At 47.5% G+C, this 17,870-nt stretch overlaps 7 protein-coding genes across 7 annotated transcripts; 4 read left to right on the forward strand and 3 right to left on the reverse strand.

The window, feature by feature from the left end:
• Positions 1-776: 776 nt before the first annotated feature.
• POJ06DRAFT_261270 (clathrin adaptor complex small chain-domain-containing protein) lies at positions 777-2,256 on the forward strand. The gene is made up of 4 exons (XM_056188599.1): positions 777-1,158; positions 1,233-1,363; positions 1,421-1,587; positions 1,919-2,256. The coding sequence occupies exons 1-4, from the start codon at positions 996-998 to the stop codon at positions 2,076-2,078; spliced, it is 621 nt and encodes a 206-aa protein (XP_056040854.1). The 5' UTR covers positions 777-995; the 3' UTR covers positions 2,079-2,256.
• On the reverse strand, positions 2,257-4,068 carry POJ06DRAFT_261271 (uncharacterized protein). The gene is made up of 4 exons (XM_056188600.1): positions 3,943-4,068; positions 3,804-3,859; positions 3,616-3,716; positions 2,257-3,561 (listed from the first exon to the last, which is right to left on the reverse strand). The coding sequence occupies exons 1-4, from the start codon at positions 3,977-3,979 to the stop codon at positions 2,298-2,300; spliced, it is 1,458 nt and encodes a 485-aa protein (XP_056040855.1). The 5' UTR covers positions 3,980-4,068; the 3' UTR covers positions 2,257-2,297.
• A 109-nt stretch (positions 4,069-4,177) lies between these two features.
• On the forward strand, positions 4,178-6,240 carry POJ06DRAFT_261275 (WD40-repeat-containing domain protein). Its single transcript, XM_056188601.1, has 4 exons — positions 4,178-4,824; positions 4,880-5,056; positions 5,112-5,555; positions 5,611-6,240. Exons 1-4 carry the CDS (start codon positions 4,465-4,467, stop codon positions 6,094-6,096), a joined length of 1,467 nt encoding a protein of 488 aa, XP_056040856.1. The 5' UTR covers positions 4,178-4,464; the 3' UTR covers positions 6,097-6,240.
• Positions 6,241-6,646: 406 nt separating this feature from the next.
• On the forward strand, positions 6,647-8,689 carry POJ06DRAFT_261281 (uncharacterized protein). The gene is made up of 4 exons (XM_056188602.1): positions 6,647-6,954; positions 7,046-7,333; positions 7,388-7,521; positions 7,577-8,689. Exons 1-4 carry the CDS (start codon positions 6,900-6,902, stop codon positions 8,381-8,383), a joined length of 1,284 nt encoding a protein of 427 aa, XP_056040857.1. The 5' UTR covers positions 6,647-6,899; the 3' UTR covers positions 8,384-8,689.
• Positions 8,690-11,332, reverse strand: POJ06DRAFT_278240 (uncharacterized protein). Its single transcript, XM_056189740.1, has 3 exons — positions 11,108-11,332; positions 10,881-10,997; positions 8,690-10,818 (listed from the first exon to the last, which is right to left on the reverse strand). Exons 1-3 carry the CDS (start codon positions 11,134-11,136, stop codon positions 8,856-8,858), a joined length of 2,109 nt encoding a protein of 702 aa, XP_056040858.1. The 5' UTR covers positions 11,137-11,332; the 3' UTR covers positions 8,690-8,855.
• A 236-nt stretch (positions 11,333-11,568) lies between these two features.
• POJ06DRAFT_240730 (ATP synthase alpha/beta family, nucleotide-binding domain-containing protein) lies at positions 11,569-13,715 on the forward strand (the record flags this gene model as incomplete). Its single annotated transcript, XM_056186105.1, has 5 exons — positions 11,569-11,571; positions 11,624-11,690; positions 11,757-11,827; positions 11,945-12,029; positions 12,094-13,715. 5 exons carry the CDS (start codon positions 11,569-11,571, stop codon positions 13,713-13,715), a joined length of 1,848 nt encoding a protein of 615 aa, XP_056040859.1.
• Positions 13,716-13,918: 203 nt separating this feature from the next.
• Positions 13,919-16,122, reverse strand: POJ06DRAFT_31024 (WD40-repeat-containing domain protein). Its single transcript, XM_056190852.1, has 4 exons — positions 15,446-16,122; positions 15,027-15,394; positions 14,883-14,976; positions 13,919-14,831 (listed from the first exon to the last, which is right to left on the reverse strand). The coding sequence occupies exons 1-4, from the start codon at positions 16,017-16,019 to the stop codon at positions 14,122-14,124; spliced, it is 1,746 nt and encodes a 581-aa protein (XP_056040860.1). The 5' UTR covers positions 16,020-16,122; the 3' UTR covers positions 13,919-14,121.
• Positions 16,123-17,870: the final 1,748 nt, after the last annotated feature.

Genomic DNA, 17,870 nt, shown 5'->3' on the forward strand with positions numbered 1-17,870 from the left:
AAACCTTGTTTTGAAAGCCGTCTGCCACTCATGGCCCTCTGCGATTCTGACTGCTCCACGAAGAAGTCGGAAAAGACCTTTGCATTCCTGACGCGGTCCAAGAGATTAGATATCAAGGGAAGTGGGTACCCATTCTTGCTTGTAACCTTGTTTAGTGCTCGATGGTCAATAACGGGCCGCAATGTCTTATCGTTCTTTGGAACGAAGAATAGTGGTGAACTAGTAGGTGATGTGGACATCCTAATGAAACCATTCGCTCTAGATAGTCTTTCAGGGTCGCTAGCTCCGGATCCGCCAGAGAATAAATTCGCGCCTTCGGGAATGTTGCTCCCGGTTTCAGTTCAATCTTGTGGTCGCAAGGCTTCCTTGGTGGTAGACGATCCGCACTTCTTTTCAAGAATGCTTCTTCGAGGTCGTGATAGTCCTTAATGTGATCTTGATGGCCATCATAGAACTGATCACAGAGTGCTTTGTCGTTCCAACCAAGGTGAACCATCAGCGCTCCAATTGCGCTACATACACCGAAACCGAGACCTTCTGTTTCAACCGCCGGATCTTGCGCAAGGACGTTCCTGGCTTGTCAGGGTCGCCGAATGTCTTGGAAACTCTGCAACCAAACCATCGAACTCGGCAACGTCCTCGTTTGTCTGGTCGACAAATGGATTGACCCAATCATGAGCTGGTCCACGCAAATAGCTCTTAAAGCGAAGCAGCTTCCGGCTTTGCGACTCCTTGTCAATCCAGTCAAATTCAAATACGTGGTGAATTCGGAGAGGAAGCGGTCGACCTTCTACACGATTGAAACATTCCTCGCATGAGACTGGTCCTACTCGCTCGGGTTTAGGGTTAAGGCGACTCCATCCTCCCGGATAAATGCAACGCGTACCCGCACATCAGCTATCGACAAATCGAAAGACCGATCGGCTAAATTTCGATTAACTTGATTGTTGTCCATCAAGAACCTCAGTCGGCGAAACTAATACCTATAACATAGTATGGCCGTCCAGTACATCATCCTATTATCGCGGCAAGGCAAGGTTCGCCTTGCAAAGTGGTTCCTGACCCTTTCATTGAAGGAGAAATCGAAGATCGTTAAGGATGTGTCGACATTGGTACTGGGCCGGCGGACAAAGATGTGCAACTTCCTGGAATATAAAGGTTAGTTTATTGATCGACGGCGATTCATCGTTTTGGCCAAACCGGCATAGACTAAATCTGAAATCCGCGTATAGAGAGCAAGGTTGTTTACCGACGATATGCATCGTTATTTTTTATTGCGGGAATAGATTCCTCCGATAATGAACTGATTACATTGGAAACCATCCACAGATATGTCGAGCAGATGGATCGGTATTATGGAAATGTACGCGCAGCCTCATATATAGTCTCGTGCACAAATGGCTAACATACACCTTTATAGGTCTGCGAACTCGATATCATATTCAACTTCCAAAAGGCATACTACATCCTTGATGAGCTTCTGCTTGCTGGCGAGCTACAAGAGTCATCGAAACGGGACGTTCTGCGACGTATATCACAACAGGATGCTCTGGAGGAAGCCGAGGGCGATGAGGAGAAGTTTAGTAGGTTAGGAATTTAGATTTTCATTTTTTGCTATCCCTCTTCTTTGTGTATGTATTATTCTAGTTTGTACCAGGTACATCGCGCGAATGTAAGTAAAAATGGGCTTGCAATTGTACTATAAATTTTGTCCTTCGGCTGCACCAGCTCCCGGAGCTGTCTTTCCAAGACAGCTTCTAATGCCCTAGTTCTCTAATGCCCACGTTCGTTTGACCGTGGTTTTGTTTTACTTTCTTCGTTTTACCGTTACTACATGTGAGCAATATACTGATGAGATTTTGTGCAAAATCGCCCACGGCACCGGCGCCGTCGGCTGCACAGTTCAATGCGGATTAAGATTGATGCCATACATCAGCCAACTTCCAGGTCTCACGTCCTACGATGGCTCAGGGCTGCCAGTCCCAGGGTCCGGTTCGTCATCCACTTCGTTTTCGAGCGGCCGAGGTCGGTCTGCGGGCAGCAGAGTTGCTACTAGCCGAGAGGAGTACTATGGCTAGCAAATTCATGCGCGACAATGCGCGAGTTTGGAGAGCTGACGGTTTAAGACGATCGACATCAGTTTTGACTAATTGGCACGAGTTAAAGTGGGAGGCACATCTATGAAGGCAATTCGGCCGAACGCCGTACCAATGTCACTCAATGAGTTGGAATATTTAGGATATATGCTATGGAACATATCTATAATACAAAGAGTTGTAAAGTACACGGCACATATATCACAATAAGCCCTGTTTCTTGAGATCATTGTAAACCTTCTCGCTCATGACGTTTCCCTCATCGTCCTCAACCTCGACTGCTTGCTCACGCATGCTCTCTTGGGCTCTTCGTTCCTTCTTTATCTTGTCCCACAGGACTAAAGCATCCTGAATACTTGTGATCTCCCTGAATAATGCCGAATTCTGAATGCCTAGACATCTCAATCCATGAACATGCCTTGCTTCCATGAAATGCTTATCATAGGCTTTCCGTCCCATATATACAAAATTGCCACAAATCTCACATGGATACTCGACACCCAAACCATGCAGTTTCCATAACCAAAATGGAATAGGCTTTCCGTCCCATCCGATCGGCAGCTTCAACGGGTTATATATCTTTCCGTCGTCTTCCTGGTCGCCCTCTCCATCCTCTTCGTCACCTTCGAGCTCCCCACGTTCTAATGCTTCCATCTCCAATTGCCTTTCTCGAAGAGTCAATGTAGATTTCCGCTCAACATTGATTCTTGTCTCTCCACGTACCTTTTCCATAATCTCCACCAGCTTTTTTATTTCGTATTCTCGTAGGGCAATTGCCTGTGCCTTCAAATCTGCCGCATGAGGAGACGCTCCAATCGACGCAGCCTTCTCTTTCATCTCGATATTCTTCTTGTGCTTCTTACCCGACAGATGGGCATCATAAACCGTCTGCTTCTCGAACATCTTTTCGCAGGCATCGCAATAATAACCATCAGTAGTTGGACCACTGTTCCTGTTGTTCTCTCCAGTCCCATTTTCCTTCAACTTGTTCTCCCACTCCTCTTTAAAGTCCCCTTCAATCTTTGCAAGCACTCCTTCAGGATCACTGAGCGGTTGGGTGCGCTTTAGGAACCCTTCAAGATATCCAGACAAATTTGTCAAGTATTTGAAATAATCATCGTCCTTTGCAACGCGCGATATTTGCTCAAATTTGTCAAATATATCAAGGTACTGAACATATGGCACATGCGTCACTCCTCGTAAGTTGAGATACCGTTCATGCAAAGCGATCAAGTCGAAATATTTCCCGAGCGCCTCCTCGCCCGTAAACATTGCGTCGATAGGGTCCAAATCAGGAGAATCGTCATCAGTGCGTCTCTTCTTTCTGTAATTCTCTTCAAGATTCTCGACAGATTCGTTTGGATACCGTCGATGGAAATCTTTGATGCTCTTCAGCTGCTTGTAGAATTCATCAAACTGACTTGCTTCTCCGCCTTGAAGATTTTCGATCTCGCGTGCGCGTTCTCTGAATGGCGTTGTCAGCGAGCCCCTGGCCTTGAACAATATATAGTATACATACTCAGTTGCATATTCAAAGCTTTCCAGTAAAAATTTACTTTGGTTCTGTATGCGATCCAAGAACGACGCTACCTCATGCTCCTGTGAAATTCTGTCACGGTGCTATATCGCGATGATTAGCTTACCATCCAATTCAGTAATCCAAAAGCCGGTTGGGCAAGTGTCAGAAAAATTTAATGGTAAACTTACGGTTCGGGGGGTGTCTAAAAAGCGGTCGGCAATAGCTTTCTCGAGTCTATCGAGATCTGCACAACGTCAGCGTTAGCCAGGTTCCCTGAGCGGAGAGGGCTCCAAAGGGGAGAATATTCTCAATAACAAGGTAGCATACCTTCCAGCGCGTACCGCTGACTCTCCAGGATCGACATGTTTGTGTGATCTGATGGCTACGTGCAGAAGCTGAGCGTTGCCGGATGGGAAATGATGGCTGGCAGGCATTCACAACCGTCGATGGGCGTTCTTTTCTGATGATTACACTAGCCAAGTTCATACTGAATGCCGCGCCACCCACGACCGAGATGGGAGCGAGACCAGCCACACTGCTGAATCTGCACACCAAATGAGCCGCACGAGCAATTGGGAAGGGTCCTACTTTAATGGTTCACGATCTAGGCGGCAAACCTTAGATTCACAGTTCCCATGGATCGACGAGAAGGCTGGGTTGACTACTGAATCTATGAGAAGAAGCGTCTAGTCTACATCGTGTGATTATTGACGGTTCAGAATGGCTGAGGTCGATTATAACTCGCCCTGGCCGCCAGGCGACTTCCTAACTCGCATCTGATCCTCAGCTTGACGGTGTCCTTCAGCCTTCTCAATAAACGTGTCCAAACGCTTTGGTTTACGCTGCAATATGGCACCCGTACTTTCTCTTCAACCTGCCGACGACATCTTGGGTTATCAGCAGCAGGCGCAACTTGAACGACACAACGCCGTGCGTCGGCGAGACGGCGACTACAAATTAACTAAGAAGCTACCAAAGATCAATCGAAAAGGTGAAGCGTGGATTCGAGAGCTAGTTAAGCCCCCATCGTTAGAGAACCTAAAACCGCAACTTGCAACAGATCAATGGCAAGTCCCCGATCCGTCTCGGCATTTGACTTGCATTTCAAGTCACCAGAGTTTGCCGACTATCGCGGTTGGTAGTGGTGGACGGGAGAAGAATTTGTTTATCTACGAAATGGCTCTATCCCGAGGGGAATCACAGCTCTATGTACGGGCTGTTTGTTTCGAAGCTTGTAAATGACAGAAACTGACGATTCTCATAGCACCGACAAACCGTTTCCCTTCCACACATATACAGTCTCTCGTGGGCGCCTCTAGGCCGCTTCAATTCCAACACAGTCATAGCTTCTGGTCATCGAAATGGTGTTGTTCATCTTCTCAGTCTTCCCGACTCAACCAATCCTTTTCCTGCGAGGATTCTGAGAAAATTTAGTCATGCTGTACTTTTCCCTCTTTGTTCCAATGTTGTCTCTCGATACTAATTACTTAACATAGGATCCCGTACGCTCTAATGTCGCCGCAATTTCTCGAATTTCTCATTTGGAATTTACAAGCGCTGTTTGGACATGTGTACCAGACTCCTCGTTGATCACTCTATACGGCGAGTCGCTCTATCTGTGGGATCTAACGAGAAGTGACCGGCCAATGATGTCTCAAGGGGTGGCTACAATCAACGGCTTCCACGCGTCCCCATTCCGCGATGGTATCCTTGCTCTTAATGGCGCGTTCGGCATTGCGCTTCTCGATGTCCGGACAAAGGGGCGCGGACTGTTAAGACCGAAAACTGCGAATCATTGGGAATCGACCGCGGTCAAGTGGTCACCATATAATTCCAACTGGGTTGCGTCCGCACATGAGGATAGTAAGGTCCGGGTCTGGGATATAAGAGCCGCGCAGCCTTTTGCGGAGTTGTACGGACATTCAGATATTATTAATGCGGTGAGTTGGTATCCACACATAATGCGGTTAAGCATGTGTCTAACTTCGCTGTTAGCTCGAATGGTCGGCAACAAACCCTAACGAACTGATATCTGGATCGTACGATCAGAACATAAATATCTGGAATGTTACTAACGAGAGCTTCGCCTATGATGCTCACAAATCCAAGGAGAAGTATTTTTCGACTCTGGAGAAGCGCGATGACGCGACGATTATTGCCCCCGACGCTATAAAGTCTACGCGTAGACGACGCGCTCTTTTCACCATTCTCGAGGATCCAGACGATTCTGTGGTTGGCGAGTCAACGGAAGGAGTGAAATCTTATCGCCAGCGTTCTTCAGTGCTCAATCTTGCGTCGGTTGACGTCACTCGGCACGGAAAGGAGTTTTGTTCGATTAACACAGATGGCACGATTGCGTTGCATCAAATGAAGAGAACCATTGCAAGTGATGGGGACAAGGTAGCTAAGCGGCGGATTCGAAGGGACAAGGTCGGAAAGATTGAACCACCCGTGTTAGAGTCAATGAGAGAGAGATACTAACAGATTGATGTAAATTATGGCGGGATTTCTTGTCGCATTTTTTGGGCTGAGGCGGTAGTATTTTGTTCCGTAATTTGACATCTATGTTTTGCGATTATAATATACTTGGACATAGACTTCCATCACCTATCACATCCAAAGCAAGCGCAGGGCAACGAGCAACACGGGAACGTCATTCGAACTGACGGGTCCGCCGCCGCATTGAAAGGGGCGGAACGGTGACTTGGCTGCGACTGACCAAAAATCGTATTCTTGATGGATAGATAGGTGCATAAACTTTCGGCCACTTGTCAGATATCGCAACAAGAACGGCATTCGGGATGCCGCATGGACTACGTCAGACTGAGCCAGTCGGTGCTGCATTGATTTGTCTATCCGAGAGAAATAATGGACATACAGCACATGTGGAAATTTTGCATGTTGATTGCTCCAGAGCCCTAGCCTTAGTCACAGCCACGCCGCAACTGTGTGACTTCTGTCGGCGCCGAGTTCCGCGGAGCAAAAAATTGCTAGCGCCTGCTCGGATCAATTTTCGTCGTTCCATCTGCAACTCATCGCTAATTACTCATTTTCCTCACCCACCTCTATTATTTGCGACTTGTCTTACCCTTTTACTTGGCACATTACTACAATATTTTGGAATAATTGAATTAGAACCGTATTATCTACAAAATGCCGGTATGTTATTTTGATACGGCCCGGAAAAATATCCTCCTCGGCGGTGGCGCCGTATACCCATTGCAGTCTTCATTGCTATTTGGCCTAGTTTGTCACTGTCGCGGACAAAGCTTACGACAGTTTAGATGTATATGGAAAACCCTCATTTGGGCGACAGGCAGCGTCCAGAAGACTGGAGAGGTCCGTTTGCATTTGTGTCACATTTCGGCTGAACTGCTGTGATAGTTCTTCGAGGACGACATATCGAACTCAAGCCTAATATCTTGTCTAGTTCGGGGATATGACCCTATTACCGCTCCCGATCTACTTCAGGCTGATATTCCTCAGTCGGAAAAGTCAAAGAAGACGGTTCTCCGAGGTCGTGACGAGGCTGTTAAGATCATCAATGGGTTGGATGACAGATTACTAGTGGTCGTCGGGCCCTGTTCGATTCATGATCCCAATGCCGCACTGGAATACTGTGATAAGCTACAGCCTCTGGCGGAGGAACTTAGCGAAGATATATTGATTGTCATGCGTGCCTACCTGGAGAAGCCAAGAACAACTGTCGGATGGAAGGGTATGCACACGGCGGTTTGAAGTTGTGATCCAAAGGTAGCTAACTGTATAGCAGGTCTGATTAACGACCCCGATATTGACGGAACCTTCAATATTAACAAGGGCCTCCGAATTGCCCGGAGTTTGTTCGTAAGACTTACGGAAAAGCTCCCAATCGCGGGTGAAATGTTGGATACCATCTCGCCTCAGGTTCGCCAGTCCCTCAATTCTGATCTTGAAAAATGTGATTCTAATAAGTGCATAGTTCCTTGCTGATCTTTTCTCTGTTGGTGCCATTGGCGCTCGTACGACCGAGTCTCAGCTCCACCGTGAACTGGCATCTGGCCTTTCGTTCCCAGTTGGTTTCAAGAACGGCACAGACGGCACAGTGGACGTCGCCATCGACGCGATGGGAGCGGCTGCTAACCCGCACCATTTCCTTTCAGTTACTAAGCCAGGTATTGTTGCCGTTGTTGGAACTCAAGGAAACTCGGACACTTTCATTATTTTAAGGGGAGGCAAGGGTGGTACGAATTTCGATTCCTCGAGCGTCATCAATGCTAAGGAGAAATTGATGAAAGTTGGGTTCATACAGAAGTGGCTTCGCGAGCAAGAGGAAAACTCTGAAGGTATGCGACCTGATGATCCTGCGAGACGCTTGGCTAGAATCATGATCGACTGCTCTCACGGCAACTCGAACAAAGATTACAATAATCAGCCTAAGGTCGTTGATGCTATTTGCGAACAGTTGGCCAGAGGACAACGAGGAATAATGGGCGTGATGATTGAATCCTTCTTGGTGGCAGGCAAGCAAGACAGCAGTTTGAAGGAGCAGGGTAAGACATTCGTCTATGGACAAAGTATCACTGACGGTTGTATCTCGTGGGATACCACCATCGACGTTCTAAAGAAACTCGCGGATGGAGTGAGAGCACGACGTGAGTATTTCGCGACCCACCCCGACAGCACCAGCAATGGCGATACCAGCAAGGTTGATGCTTTAAACACTTCAAACGGACGTTTGAACGGCGATTCCGCGCCAAAGAAGCGCCCTCATTCGGACGTCGTCTAAAGTTGTTGGTCTGCATTGTGAAACTTTTGGGTTTTGTGGGAAGTTAATATTTTTGAGTTGGAACAGTAAAAGTTATTGGTGTTGCGATATGCGGATTTGGAACTAGAACTACTAGCTTGCGATAGACTCGCCAGAATATGATTAAGGCGCAGGTTTGAAGTTGAGTATATACAACGTTGGTAGTTCATACTGTTTTTGTAAGGGGCGTTTGTCGTGTTGTTTTTACTTGTACTAAGGGTACATCAGAAAAATCAGATTGGCAACGGTAACTTGTACGTATAATGACAAATGTATCAATCAACGGAATTCGACTATAAAAGCTCTACAAGGACGCCAAGTCATGCAAGTAGTAGCAGCGAGATAACACCGAAGGACTGTTCTGTCATGCGCTGCACAATTTCCGACCCACTATTGTTCATTATTAATGCACCTATCATAATCCGCAGCCAATTATCCCATGGCGCCCCACGGCCTAATTAGCTCTCAGCATGGCAACTACGTCATCTATCTTCTTCGCCGCCCAGCTATATCTCTGATTTGGTATCAAGAATGGTCGCAAGTCGAAACGATTGTCATCAGGAGAATATGACTCGGCATGGTAGCTAGGCGTAATAACTGTCATCTTATGTCTATTAATCGCATAGTAGAAAAAAAAGTTCTTGACCTTCGTGGCGATCTGTTCTGCGGTCAATCGAGGAGTCCATTCGTGGTACAACTTAATGAACATGCTGTAAGGGCCGCACTTGTCGATCTTGCGAAGGCGGCCAAAAATCGAGAGTTCTTCATATGTCATACCCATATCCGCCTCGTCGGACTGCACGTAGGTCTCTGTAATCGGCTCGAGTTCTGCAGTCGGCGTAGCGTCCAGGAAGGATTGTAAAATCGGCATGTTGAACTCGTCCCGCGCATATGCTATGAATCGCTTCAAGTCCGTTTTCGAGATGCCGCCGATAGGATTGATATCTGCCGACGAGCAATCGTACTTTGTGAGGTATCCACGTAGACACTCGTCCACGTTCGCCGATCCTAGCACCAGCAAGCCTCCTGATCGTCCTCTGACCCAAGGCAATAACTGCGCGAACAGATACGCGAGAACCATTCGCAAACGTGCTTGAATATTTTGCAGAGCGAGATTTTCCGTGTCTGAACCCCCATGAACGCGGAACAATGGCTTCTTGCCGGTAACAACAACAAAAATTTCACGAACTGCCGACACGGCAGTGTCCATGTTTAAGTCAATGTGATATGACCCGATATCGCTTGCAAGAAGGGTCGCACGTTTACGAGTGTCAAAAGATGAATTTTCAGTGCCCATATAGCCGGTATGGAAGACTCTGCTAGCAAACTCGACGGGATCAGTTGGAATGTAGCCATCGGCAGCTGTCAGACCGACCGCACGACGAGCATCGTGAATCACAGCCATGTCGCCTTCTTCGCACGCCTTGACCACCAGCCGACACATTGAGTGCACGATAACTGCAGTTGAACACGAATCAATTCCTCCAGACAAAGGCAAGAAAAATCCGGCTGACTTAGATCTGCGAAGATAGTCCCAAAGCCAGCATGCTGGACCTAACGCGATCTCTTCTTCAGGGGAATGATATTTTATCGGGCGTGCTGCCGTGGGCACAATTGTCGGATCGAACGACGATCCAGATTTCGATAATGCGAAATTAGCATGGACACGTTGATATGATTGCGTGGTCCTGCTCTGTAAACCGTGCGACATCAAAGAGCGGTAAGATCTGACGTCTTCAAGGTCAACTGTCGCAGTGATGACCTCCACGTCTGTCAAGGCGAACTGTGATCCTTGGCCGACGACATTACCATTCACTACAATCAGGGGACATCCATCGTAGTACAGTCTGTCACCGTCGCATCCTCTCTGATTAGCATACAGATAGATGCCGCCACATTTCGCCGTTGCCTCGGTAATCAGATTTAAGCGCAGATCCAACTTTCGTAACTGATGATGCGATCCGGACGAATTCGTAAAAATCTCAATTCCATCAAGCGACATATCGATATGCGGCGCGTCGGGAGTAAATAACTCTTCACATGTCTCTGCTCCTAAAACACAGTCTTGAGTAGAGAGCACTGCATCTCCAAAGTCGACTTCAGTCTGACCAGTGACCTCGGTGATCATTCGTGGAAGAGCATACTTCTCAACGTGACGGGGGCGCATCCAGGGGGTGAAGTATCTCATTTCGCGATAATTCCCATCATTGGCTAGCCACAGCTTCGGGCGAATGAAAAGAATGCGATTGTTGTACGAGATCATGCGACAATTGTACCTGACATTTTTGTGGATCACCGGCATGCCGACATCGAGTAGAATATCCTGGCAATCTTCATGCTGAAGCAATTTCGCATACATTTCCCAGGAGTGCAAATATGTGTCACCTTCTAGAAAGTGATCTAGACAGCCATATCCGCTACAGTATGATTAGCGAATTTGTAGACAATACTTCAATTGACATGGTCACGTTCAACATACGTGATCTCTAACTCCGGACCAACTCGAAGAGAAGCACCATGAGCTTTAGCTTGGACAATAGAGGAAACAATTCGTTCAAGATTCCCCTCAAAATCGAGTGCCCATTGATTAAGGGCGCTGCATGGCAAGGTACGTTAGAATCGACCAAATGGGTAATATGGTGGGGAAGACTGTCTGTGGAGCGAAAGCCCGATAGACTCCAACCTAGCCATGCTAAAACGACTTACCATGTCGCAAGAGTCACAAAGTGCCCCATGTTTGACCTAAGAGCTCAGGTCTACTAGAAAGAAGCGCAATTTATTGTCCCCGCATTGATGGAGAACTGGATCTATACCTCTAACACTGACAAATAGTAGCATCCAGTGACTCAATGTGTCATCAAGGGTTTAGTGCCTTTGTGAGTCCGGAGACATATCACGTGATTGATTGTGATGCAGCGAGAGACAAAGGAGATAAGTCTCGACAGTGAATAACAAGGGACGCTGCTGCGAATATGCCACAATCGTACGGAAACCTGCAATCGATTGGCTGAGAGCAGCCGATACGCGCACAGTCCCTCGAAAGCAACGAGCCCTTACCCATGCCTTTTCCCTTAGTGAGACTAGTGAAGACTAAGCCTCTCTCACCGCCCAAGGACATTCAATTCTCATCATCCTTCTCCTCCCCGATAATCCACCACACGTACACAATGGTATTGAAATTGCGCTCGGGAGATTTTTGGAAGGGTTTCTGACATTGTCTAGGCAGGTACTCTTGAAAACGCGAAGCGACAGCTCAAGAAGGACCTCGACAATTCCGAAGGAGAATATGGTCAGTATCAGGCTAATCTTTTTTGTCCGCGTTTCGTGGCATTTCTGACTAATGTCTGTAATGTAGGTGCCGTTTACTCAGTGTCCGGACCAGTCGTCGTTGCCGAGCAGATGATTGGCTGTGCTATGTACGAATTGGTATGTCTTTCTGGTCATTCATAAGACAAGGCAGTGCCTTCTCTACGGACTTGACGCACAGTTCCATATAGTGGTCACGGCTGGGCAATTATACTCACTCGTTTTCGATTATTTTAGGTCAAGGTCGGTCATGAGAACTTGGTCGGTGAGGTTATTCGAATTGAGGGCGACAAGGCCACTATCCAGGTTTACGAAGAGACTGGTAAGTTGAGAAGCAACATACATAATTCCATCTTTCTGGAGTGTTAATTAATCTTGGCCTGTAGCTGGTGTGACTGTCGGTGACCCTGTCTTGCGTACCGGAAAGCCACTGTCGGTCGAGTTGGGACCTGGTCTAATGGAGACTATTTATGACGGTATCCAGCGTCCATTGAAGGCTATCCAAGAGCTCAGTGGTTCCATCTACATTCCCCGTGGTATCGACACACCTTCACTGGACCGATCAATTGCCTATGCTTTCACTCCTGGCAGCTTGAAGGTCGGCGACCACATTACCGGCGGTGACATTTTCGCTTCCGTGTACGAAAACTCTCTTCTTTCGGACCACAAAATCATTCTCCCTCCGCGCGCCCGTGGTACCATTGTCAATATTGCTGAGGCTGGTAACTACACCTTGAACGACACTGTCCTTGAGGTCGAATTCGAGGGAAAGGTCTCCTCGTACTCAATGTTCCACTCGTGGCCCGTCCGTGTTCCAAGACCTGTCTCTGAGAAACTCACCGCCGATTATCCTCTCTTGACTGGTCAGCGGGTCCTTGACGCCCTTTTCCCTGTCGTCCAGGGCGGCACCACTTGCATTCCAGGTGCTTTCGGCTGCGGCAAGACTGTCATTTCGCAATCGCTCTCCAAGTACTCTAACTCCGACATCATTATCTACGTCGGATGTGGAGAGCGTGGCAATGAGATGGCTGAAGTACTTATGGATTTCCCCGAGTTGTCTATTGAGATCGACGGCCGCAAGGAGCCTATCATGAAGCGTACTACCCTTGTTGCTAACACCTCTAATATGCCTGTCGCTGCTCGTGAAGCTTCTATCTACACTGGTATCACTTTGTCCGAGTACTTCCGTGACCAGGGTAAGAATGTTGCTATGATGGCTGACTCTTCTTCGCGATGGGCCGAGGCTCTTCGTGAGATTTCCGGTCGTCTCGGTGAGATGCCTGCTGATCAGGGTTTCCCTGCTTACCTGGGTGCCAAGCTGGCCTCTTTCTACGAGCGTGCGGGTAAGGTTGTCACTCTCGGTAACCCCAAGCGTGAAGGTTCCGTCTCGGTCGTTGGTGCTGTCTCTCCCCCTGGTGGTGATTTCTCCGACCCAGTCACAGCCGCTACCCTTGGTATCACTCAGGTATTCTGGGGTTTGGATAAGAAGCTCGCCCAGCGAAAGCACTTCCCGTCTGTCAACACCTCTCTCTCTTACTCCAAGTACAATAATGTCCTCAACAAGTACTACGAGGGCAACTACCCGGAGTTTCCTTCTCTCCGTGATAAGATTAAGGAGATCATCTCCGATGCAGAGGAGTTGGAGCAGGTCGTTCAGTTGGTTGGCAAGTCTGCTTTGTCTGACTCCGATAAGATCACGCTTGATGTTGCTGCTTTGATCAAGGACGATTTCTTGCAGCAGAACGGTTATTCCACCTATGATGCTTATTGCCCTGTCTGGAAGACGGCTGCCATGATGAAGGGTTTTGTTCTTTACCACGACGAGGCCCAGAAGGCTGTCGCCTCTGGCTCTAACTGGAACAAGCTCAGAGAGGCTACCGGCGATGTTAAATACCACCTCTCATCCTCAAAGTTCTTGGAGCCTTCCCGAGGCGAGACTGAGGTTATCGGCGAGTTCGGTAAGCTGTATAATGAGATCCAGGAGAAGTTCGCGGCTGCTTCGGAGTAAAAACTTAAATTGGTTCAGTCATTGGGAGGAAATAAAGAGTTGGGAATAAATGATGGGGTATTATATTTACATAACTTAATAGTATTTTTGTCTTGTTGTGTATGGTTTATTTCAATCATATAGTTTTGATGTCTTCGCTTTGTAATCATACTTCAATTCATTGCGTTCTACATTGACTGTTGTCTCTGCTAGACTAGAACATCGCTGCCTGTACTGTGCTCGTGGACGACCAGAACAGAATCTGAGTAGAGAAGGTCAGCCATTGCCGGCCATTGTCTACATCTGAATAGAAAGATTCGGGGCGCGTCCCACAGAATCGACGTTGAATAGTGATGTCCTTGAGATGGCACTCTGTCTGAATAACGAAGCCATGAACTGCAATATTTAGCCGTTGCTACGGAGTCAGTTATACGGCTTTGATCGCCGTTCGTCTCTGATCTACCATGGCGAACGTATCTTCGATATACGATGTCGTTGTAAGCTCTGCCCACTCCTGTTGCTGCACGCCGTCGATAAGACGCTGGACTTTTGTATCATCATCCTCTGGCTCTTGGTCATCGTCCAGATACCCTACTGTGAACGATCCGCGGTCACAGAGGAGAGCTTTTGCCCTTAGAGCCAATTTCGAGTCGTCGTCTAATGTCTGCTCATCCCCACTATCGTCAACTTCGGCTTCTAAGCGGATCCACGTCGCATGCGTTACACTGGCAAACGCTGAGCCAACCCGAGGAACTCTAAGAGCATACGGATTCCTCCATTCCGCGTTCCAGATGTAGACACAGCAATCGTTATCATTGCCAACATCAGCTAAATCGTAGTTCTCATACACCTCGTCGTCTTTGGATTGCGAATTCGCGCAAGTTATCAATAATAGATGAGACTTCTGTGGATGCCATTCCACTGATTTGATTTTTCTCACATGGACTAACACCGCAAGCACAGTCATTGAGCGCAAGGACCAGACCCATAACGTTGTTGGTATAAGATCGAATCTAGTTGCTAATAGAGTGCCATCCTTGTTAAATTTCACTATACTGAATCCTGTTTTTGGCGGCGCGTCTGTCAGACTGGAAAGCAGTTTAGGCGGAGAAACGGGATAGTTCTGTGCGCGCTGGTCTAATGAAAACGTTAGAAAGTATTTAAGCAGTTGGCTCGGAAACGACTCACATTTAGCACGACCCTCCTTCCCTTTGACGGGCTGCTCGACGAAAACTATCCGTTCCTTTGTGTTGATTGAAGCTGAATGTCGTAGTATAACAGTCTGCCTTCGATTAGCTTCGCAGCACCCGGTAGGACACATGCTCAACCTACAGGCGTAAACGTCAATGTATTCAGACATCGGACTACGCCGTCGTAAGACGCGACGGCCAATAAGTTACCCCCCGTCGACCATTCAATACCGTGCACGCCAAGGCCAATATCATGCATAGCGAACACTCTATATAAACCACCTGATGGTGTGTAAATACCTACTTGAAAATTTGTGATGGTGTCATAAACAGCAATCCACCTTCCATCTGGTGACCATTTGAATCCTTTCGCATCATAGAAATCTGACAGTCCAAATGTTGATAGCGTTTCCAGTTCTGACAAAGGACCACCATATAAAGAAATTGTGTCTTCTGACACGGGCCGAGTTAATACTGCAAGATGCCGAGTACCTGGTTGAAAGGAGAAGCCTGTAATAATTAGCCATCTGCTCATGTAGTGAGATCACAAGCCTAACTTGCCTTTTGCCGTATAGTATTTAGGATGGTATATTTCAACGCTCTCTTTTTCAACCAATGACCACACGGCAAGTGCCACCTGGTAGTCCGAGAACACTAAAATTTCATCCGGCGACCTTCCCCACTCAACGTTCTTGATGGACACATTGGGGCCCCAGTTAACCTGGCGAATCACTATGACCGATTTCAAATCGTCGATCCCGTTGGTCACACCGTCGGACATACTGTCCAAGTCCCAAATTCGTACCTCACCGTCATCATTGGCTGCAAATATTCGATGAACCTCATCATCCAGTTGCTGTTCAGACGACTCGTCTACACTCAATCCTACGGCAGCTGACTGATACCATTTGACAATTTTGGGAATAAATCCGGGCGGTAGCTGAAGTTGCTTCTTTATCATTAGCGACCGTGATGACCTGATAACAAGCTTGAACTGGGGTACGGCCCCATTTGCTGGGAGAACTGTGGCTTTCGACACTGTCGCGATGAATTTGCCGTCTCGTGAGGCGATTGGGCGGCACAGCTTGCTTAATTCCCTGGGCGCCGCGACTAATTCTGAAAACTCCATACTCATCTGGGCATAGGCGGCTTTCGGCTACGCAACAACTGTGTAATTCGTCGTGGTGTTGTAGTTATTGTCACGTTGCCGAATATATTACATATGACAGATGGTCCAGGTGTTTGGTGTGACTGGCGTTGCCAGGCCAACTCTACTCTATAAACCTTGACCACGTACTTGCATTAACATCTCTTTGAGGGGCTTGTGTCGTTGCTGATGGTACGCCGCACCATCGGCACGAGAGCCGCACATTCCGCGGCTCTGATGTTCCCTTCTTTCGCGGCGCCAGCGCTACCCGTAAGGAGCAAAAACAAGCGAGCTCTGACATTTCTCTATATCTATTCACCTTGCGTGACTCGTTTAACCGTATCATATCATAGTACAGATCGAAACTTATTCCCTAACCCTTAGAGATGCCCTTATTGACTCCGTCGCGTCTCAGGTGTTTCCATCTTACGATTCTTTTTGCGGCTGCCGATAGTAGTTTAAATATCCCAGTGACCTGGATGTTGTCAATTTGAATGAACAGCAAACCAATCAGAGTGCCAAAATCTCACAGAGTGCCAAAATCATCACAGACGTCACAATCCTTGCAACGCTATAATTACACTATTACGGTCGACGGGCGGGAGAAGAGGGCAACAGTGTATAGGATATTAGCGGTAACGGAACAGTGAGTACTCTTCGGCGTATTCTTCTGGAAATTCAACTAACATGCTAGTGCCTATGTTGTTTAACGGCGTTACGCGTTATCATGGATTTACTTTTACGACTCCAGCAGTCCGCATTTTCTGCACTTTATCCAAGTTGTTGAGTGCAACCTACGGCGTGACGAAGCTCGTCAGCCTGTTTAGCGCTGACATCTTGAGACATCTTGGACTGCTGGAACGAGAAGTGTGCAGCGGTCAACCGACTTTGCGATCGACGAAATGCAGAACGCGACGAACACACAATCTGCTATGCGCAAGTCAGCTCACAACACCAGAGAAACGACCTTGACAGGCAATGCGCAGACCTCCATGCGCAGTTCCGCAAGCGGAAATTATCTCCGACGTTGGTTCGGAACTCAATTGGAATAGGAAAGGGTTCCGACAACTTCTGGAGAGAGTTTACGCGGGAGCTGTCACAAGAGTGATCATTGAACACAAAGACCTTCTCTGAAGGTTTGGATTTGAGCTCTGTGAGTGGATCTTACAGAAGCATAGAGTCCAACTCATGGTTCTCAATACTAGTCTATCAGCAGAAGAGTACGCGTCCTCCGAACTCAAGAAGACCTTCTTGCCGCCGTTAATAACTTCGTCGCAAAAAAAAATGACCGACGAGCAGCAGCGTACAGAAGGCGGAGGTAACAAAGTGCGCGCTTGGAAAATACGCCTCTTTCCACTCTTTCCAACAACGTCGCAGAAGGAAACCCTGAGGCAGTGGTTGAGGCAGTGGTTCGGGACACAGCGCTACATATATAACAGAAGTGTAGCGTTGGTACGAGAGGGTATGAAATAATACAGAAGGAACTGCGTGCTGTTCTACTAAATAGCGAAACAAATACATTGAACGATAACGAGAAGTGATTGGATGAATACGATTACGATTTGAAGGACGAGGCGATTAGGGACTTCATGAAAAATTATAGAAGCAACATGGCAAAATATAGGAACGATAAGAAGCCATTTACTTTGACGTATGGGAGAGCATTGAAAAGCAATCAACACAGTCATTAGTTACCTTTAAAAGGATTAATGACAGCTATTGTTTATTAGCTCCAACACAGAGTCTCTCGGTCCTGAAAAAGAAGTGGAACCGGGGTGAGCGGTCTTTTTATTCATTCATCTTCTCACCGTCAATGTTACGAGCGCGGAATCTGGGAAC

The sequence above is a fragment of the Lipomyces tetrasporus genome (genome assembly GCF_029532465.1).
Source record: "Lipomyces tetrasporus strain NRRL Y-64009 chromosome Unknown POJ06scaffold_11, whole genome shotgun sequence".
NCBI classification, from domain to species: Eukaryota; Fungi; Ascomycota; class Lipomycetes; order Lipomycetales; family Lipomycetaceae; genus Lipomyces; species Lipomyces tetrasporus.

What these genes read in the sequence shown, in the direction of transcription:
- POJ06DRAFT_261270 (XM_056188599.1), top strand. Translation starts at nt 996, where the DNA reads ATGGCCGTCCAGTACATCATCCTATTATCGCGGCAAGGCAAGGTTCGC. An exon ending in CAACTTCCTGGAATATAAAG is followed by an intron (nt 1,159 to 1,232) that starts GTTAGTTTATTG and finishes ATCCGCGTATAG; the next exon opens with AGAGCAAGGTTGTTTACCGA. An exon ending in TGGATCGGTATTATGGAAAT is followed by an intron (nt 1,364 to 1,420) that starts GTACGCGCAGCC and finishes ACACCTTTATAG; the next exon opens with GTCTGCGAACTCGATATCAT.
- POJ06DRAFT_261271 (XM_056188600.1), bottom strand. Translation starts at nt 3,979, where the DNA reads ATGTCGATCCTGGAGAGTCAGCGGTACGCGCTGGAAG. An exon ending in TCAGCGGTACGCGCTGGAAG is followed by an intron (nt 3,860 to 3,942) that starts GTATGCTACCTT and finishes GACGTTGTGCAG; the next exon opens with ATCTCGATAGACTCGAGAAA. An exon ending in TTTTAGACACCCCCCGAACC is followed by an intron (nt 3,717 to 3,803) that starts GTAAGTTTACCA and finishes ATCGCGATATAG; the next exon opens with CACCGTGACAGAATTTCACA.
- POJ06DRAFT_261275 (XM_056188601.1), top strand. Translation starts at nt 4,465, where the DNA reads ATGGCACCCGTACTTTCTCTTCAACCTGCCGACGACATCTTGGGTTAT. An exon ending in GAGGGGAATCACAGCTCTAT is followed by an intron (nt 4,825 to 4,879) that starts GTACGGGCTGTT and finishes CGATTCTCATAG; the next exon opens with CACCGACAAACCGTTTCCCT. An exon ending in ATTCAGATATTATTAATGCG is followed by an intron (nt 5,556 to 5,610) that starts GTGAGTTGGTAT and finishes CTTCGCTGTTAG; the next exon opens with CTCGAATGGTCGGCAACAAA.
- POJ06DRAFT_261281 (XM_056188602.1), top strand. Translation starts at nt 6,900, where the DNA reads ATGTATATGGAAAACCCTCATTTGGGCGACAGGCAGCGTCCAGAAGAC. An exon ending in AACAACTGTCGGATGGAAGG is followed by an intron (nt 7,334 to 7,387) that starts GTATGCACACGG and finishes ACTGTATAGCAG; the next exon opens with GTCTGATTAACGACCCCGAT. An exon ending in TGGATACCATCTCGCCTCAG is followed by an intron (nt 7,522 to 7,576) that starts GTTCGCCAGTCC and finishes ATAAGTGCATAG; the next exon opens with TTCCTTGCTGATCTTTTCTC.
- POJ06DRAFT_278240 (XM_056189740.1), bottom strand. Translation starts at nt 11,136, where the DNA reads ATGGGGCACTTTGTGACTCTTGCGACATG. An exon ending in TTTGTGACTCTTGCGACATG is followed by an intron (nt 10,998 to 11,107) that starts GTAAGTCGTTTT and finishes CTTGCCATGCAG; the next exon opens with CGCCCTTAATCAATGGGCAC. An exon ending in GGTCCGGAGTTAGAGATCAC is followed by an intron (nt 10,819 to 10,880) that starts GTATGTTGAACG and finishes ATCATACTGTAG; the next exon opens with CGGATATGGCTGTCTAGATC.
- POJ06DRAFT_31024 (XM_056190852.1), bottom strand. Translation starts at nt 16,019, where the DNA reads ATGAGTATGGAGTTTTCAGAATTAGTCGCGGCGCCCAGGGAATTAAGC. An exon ending in ATACATTGACGTTTACGCCT is followed by an intron (nt 14,977 to 15,026) that starts GTAGGTTGAGCA and finishes AATCGAAGGCAG; the next exon opens with ACTGTTATACTACGACATTC. An exon ending in GAAGGAGGGTCGTGCTAAAT is followed by an intron (nt 14,832 to 14,882) that starts GTGAGTCGTTTC and finishes CGTTTTCATTAG; the next exon opens with ACCAGCGCGCACAGAACTAT.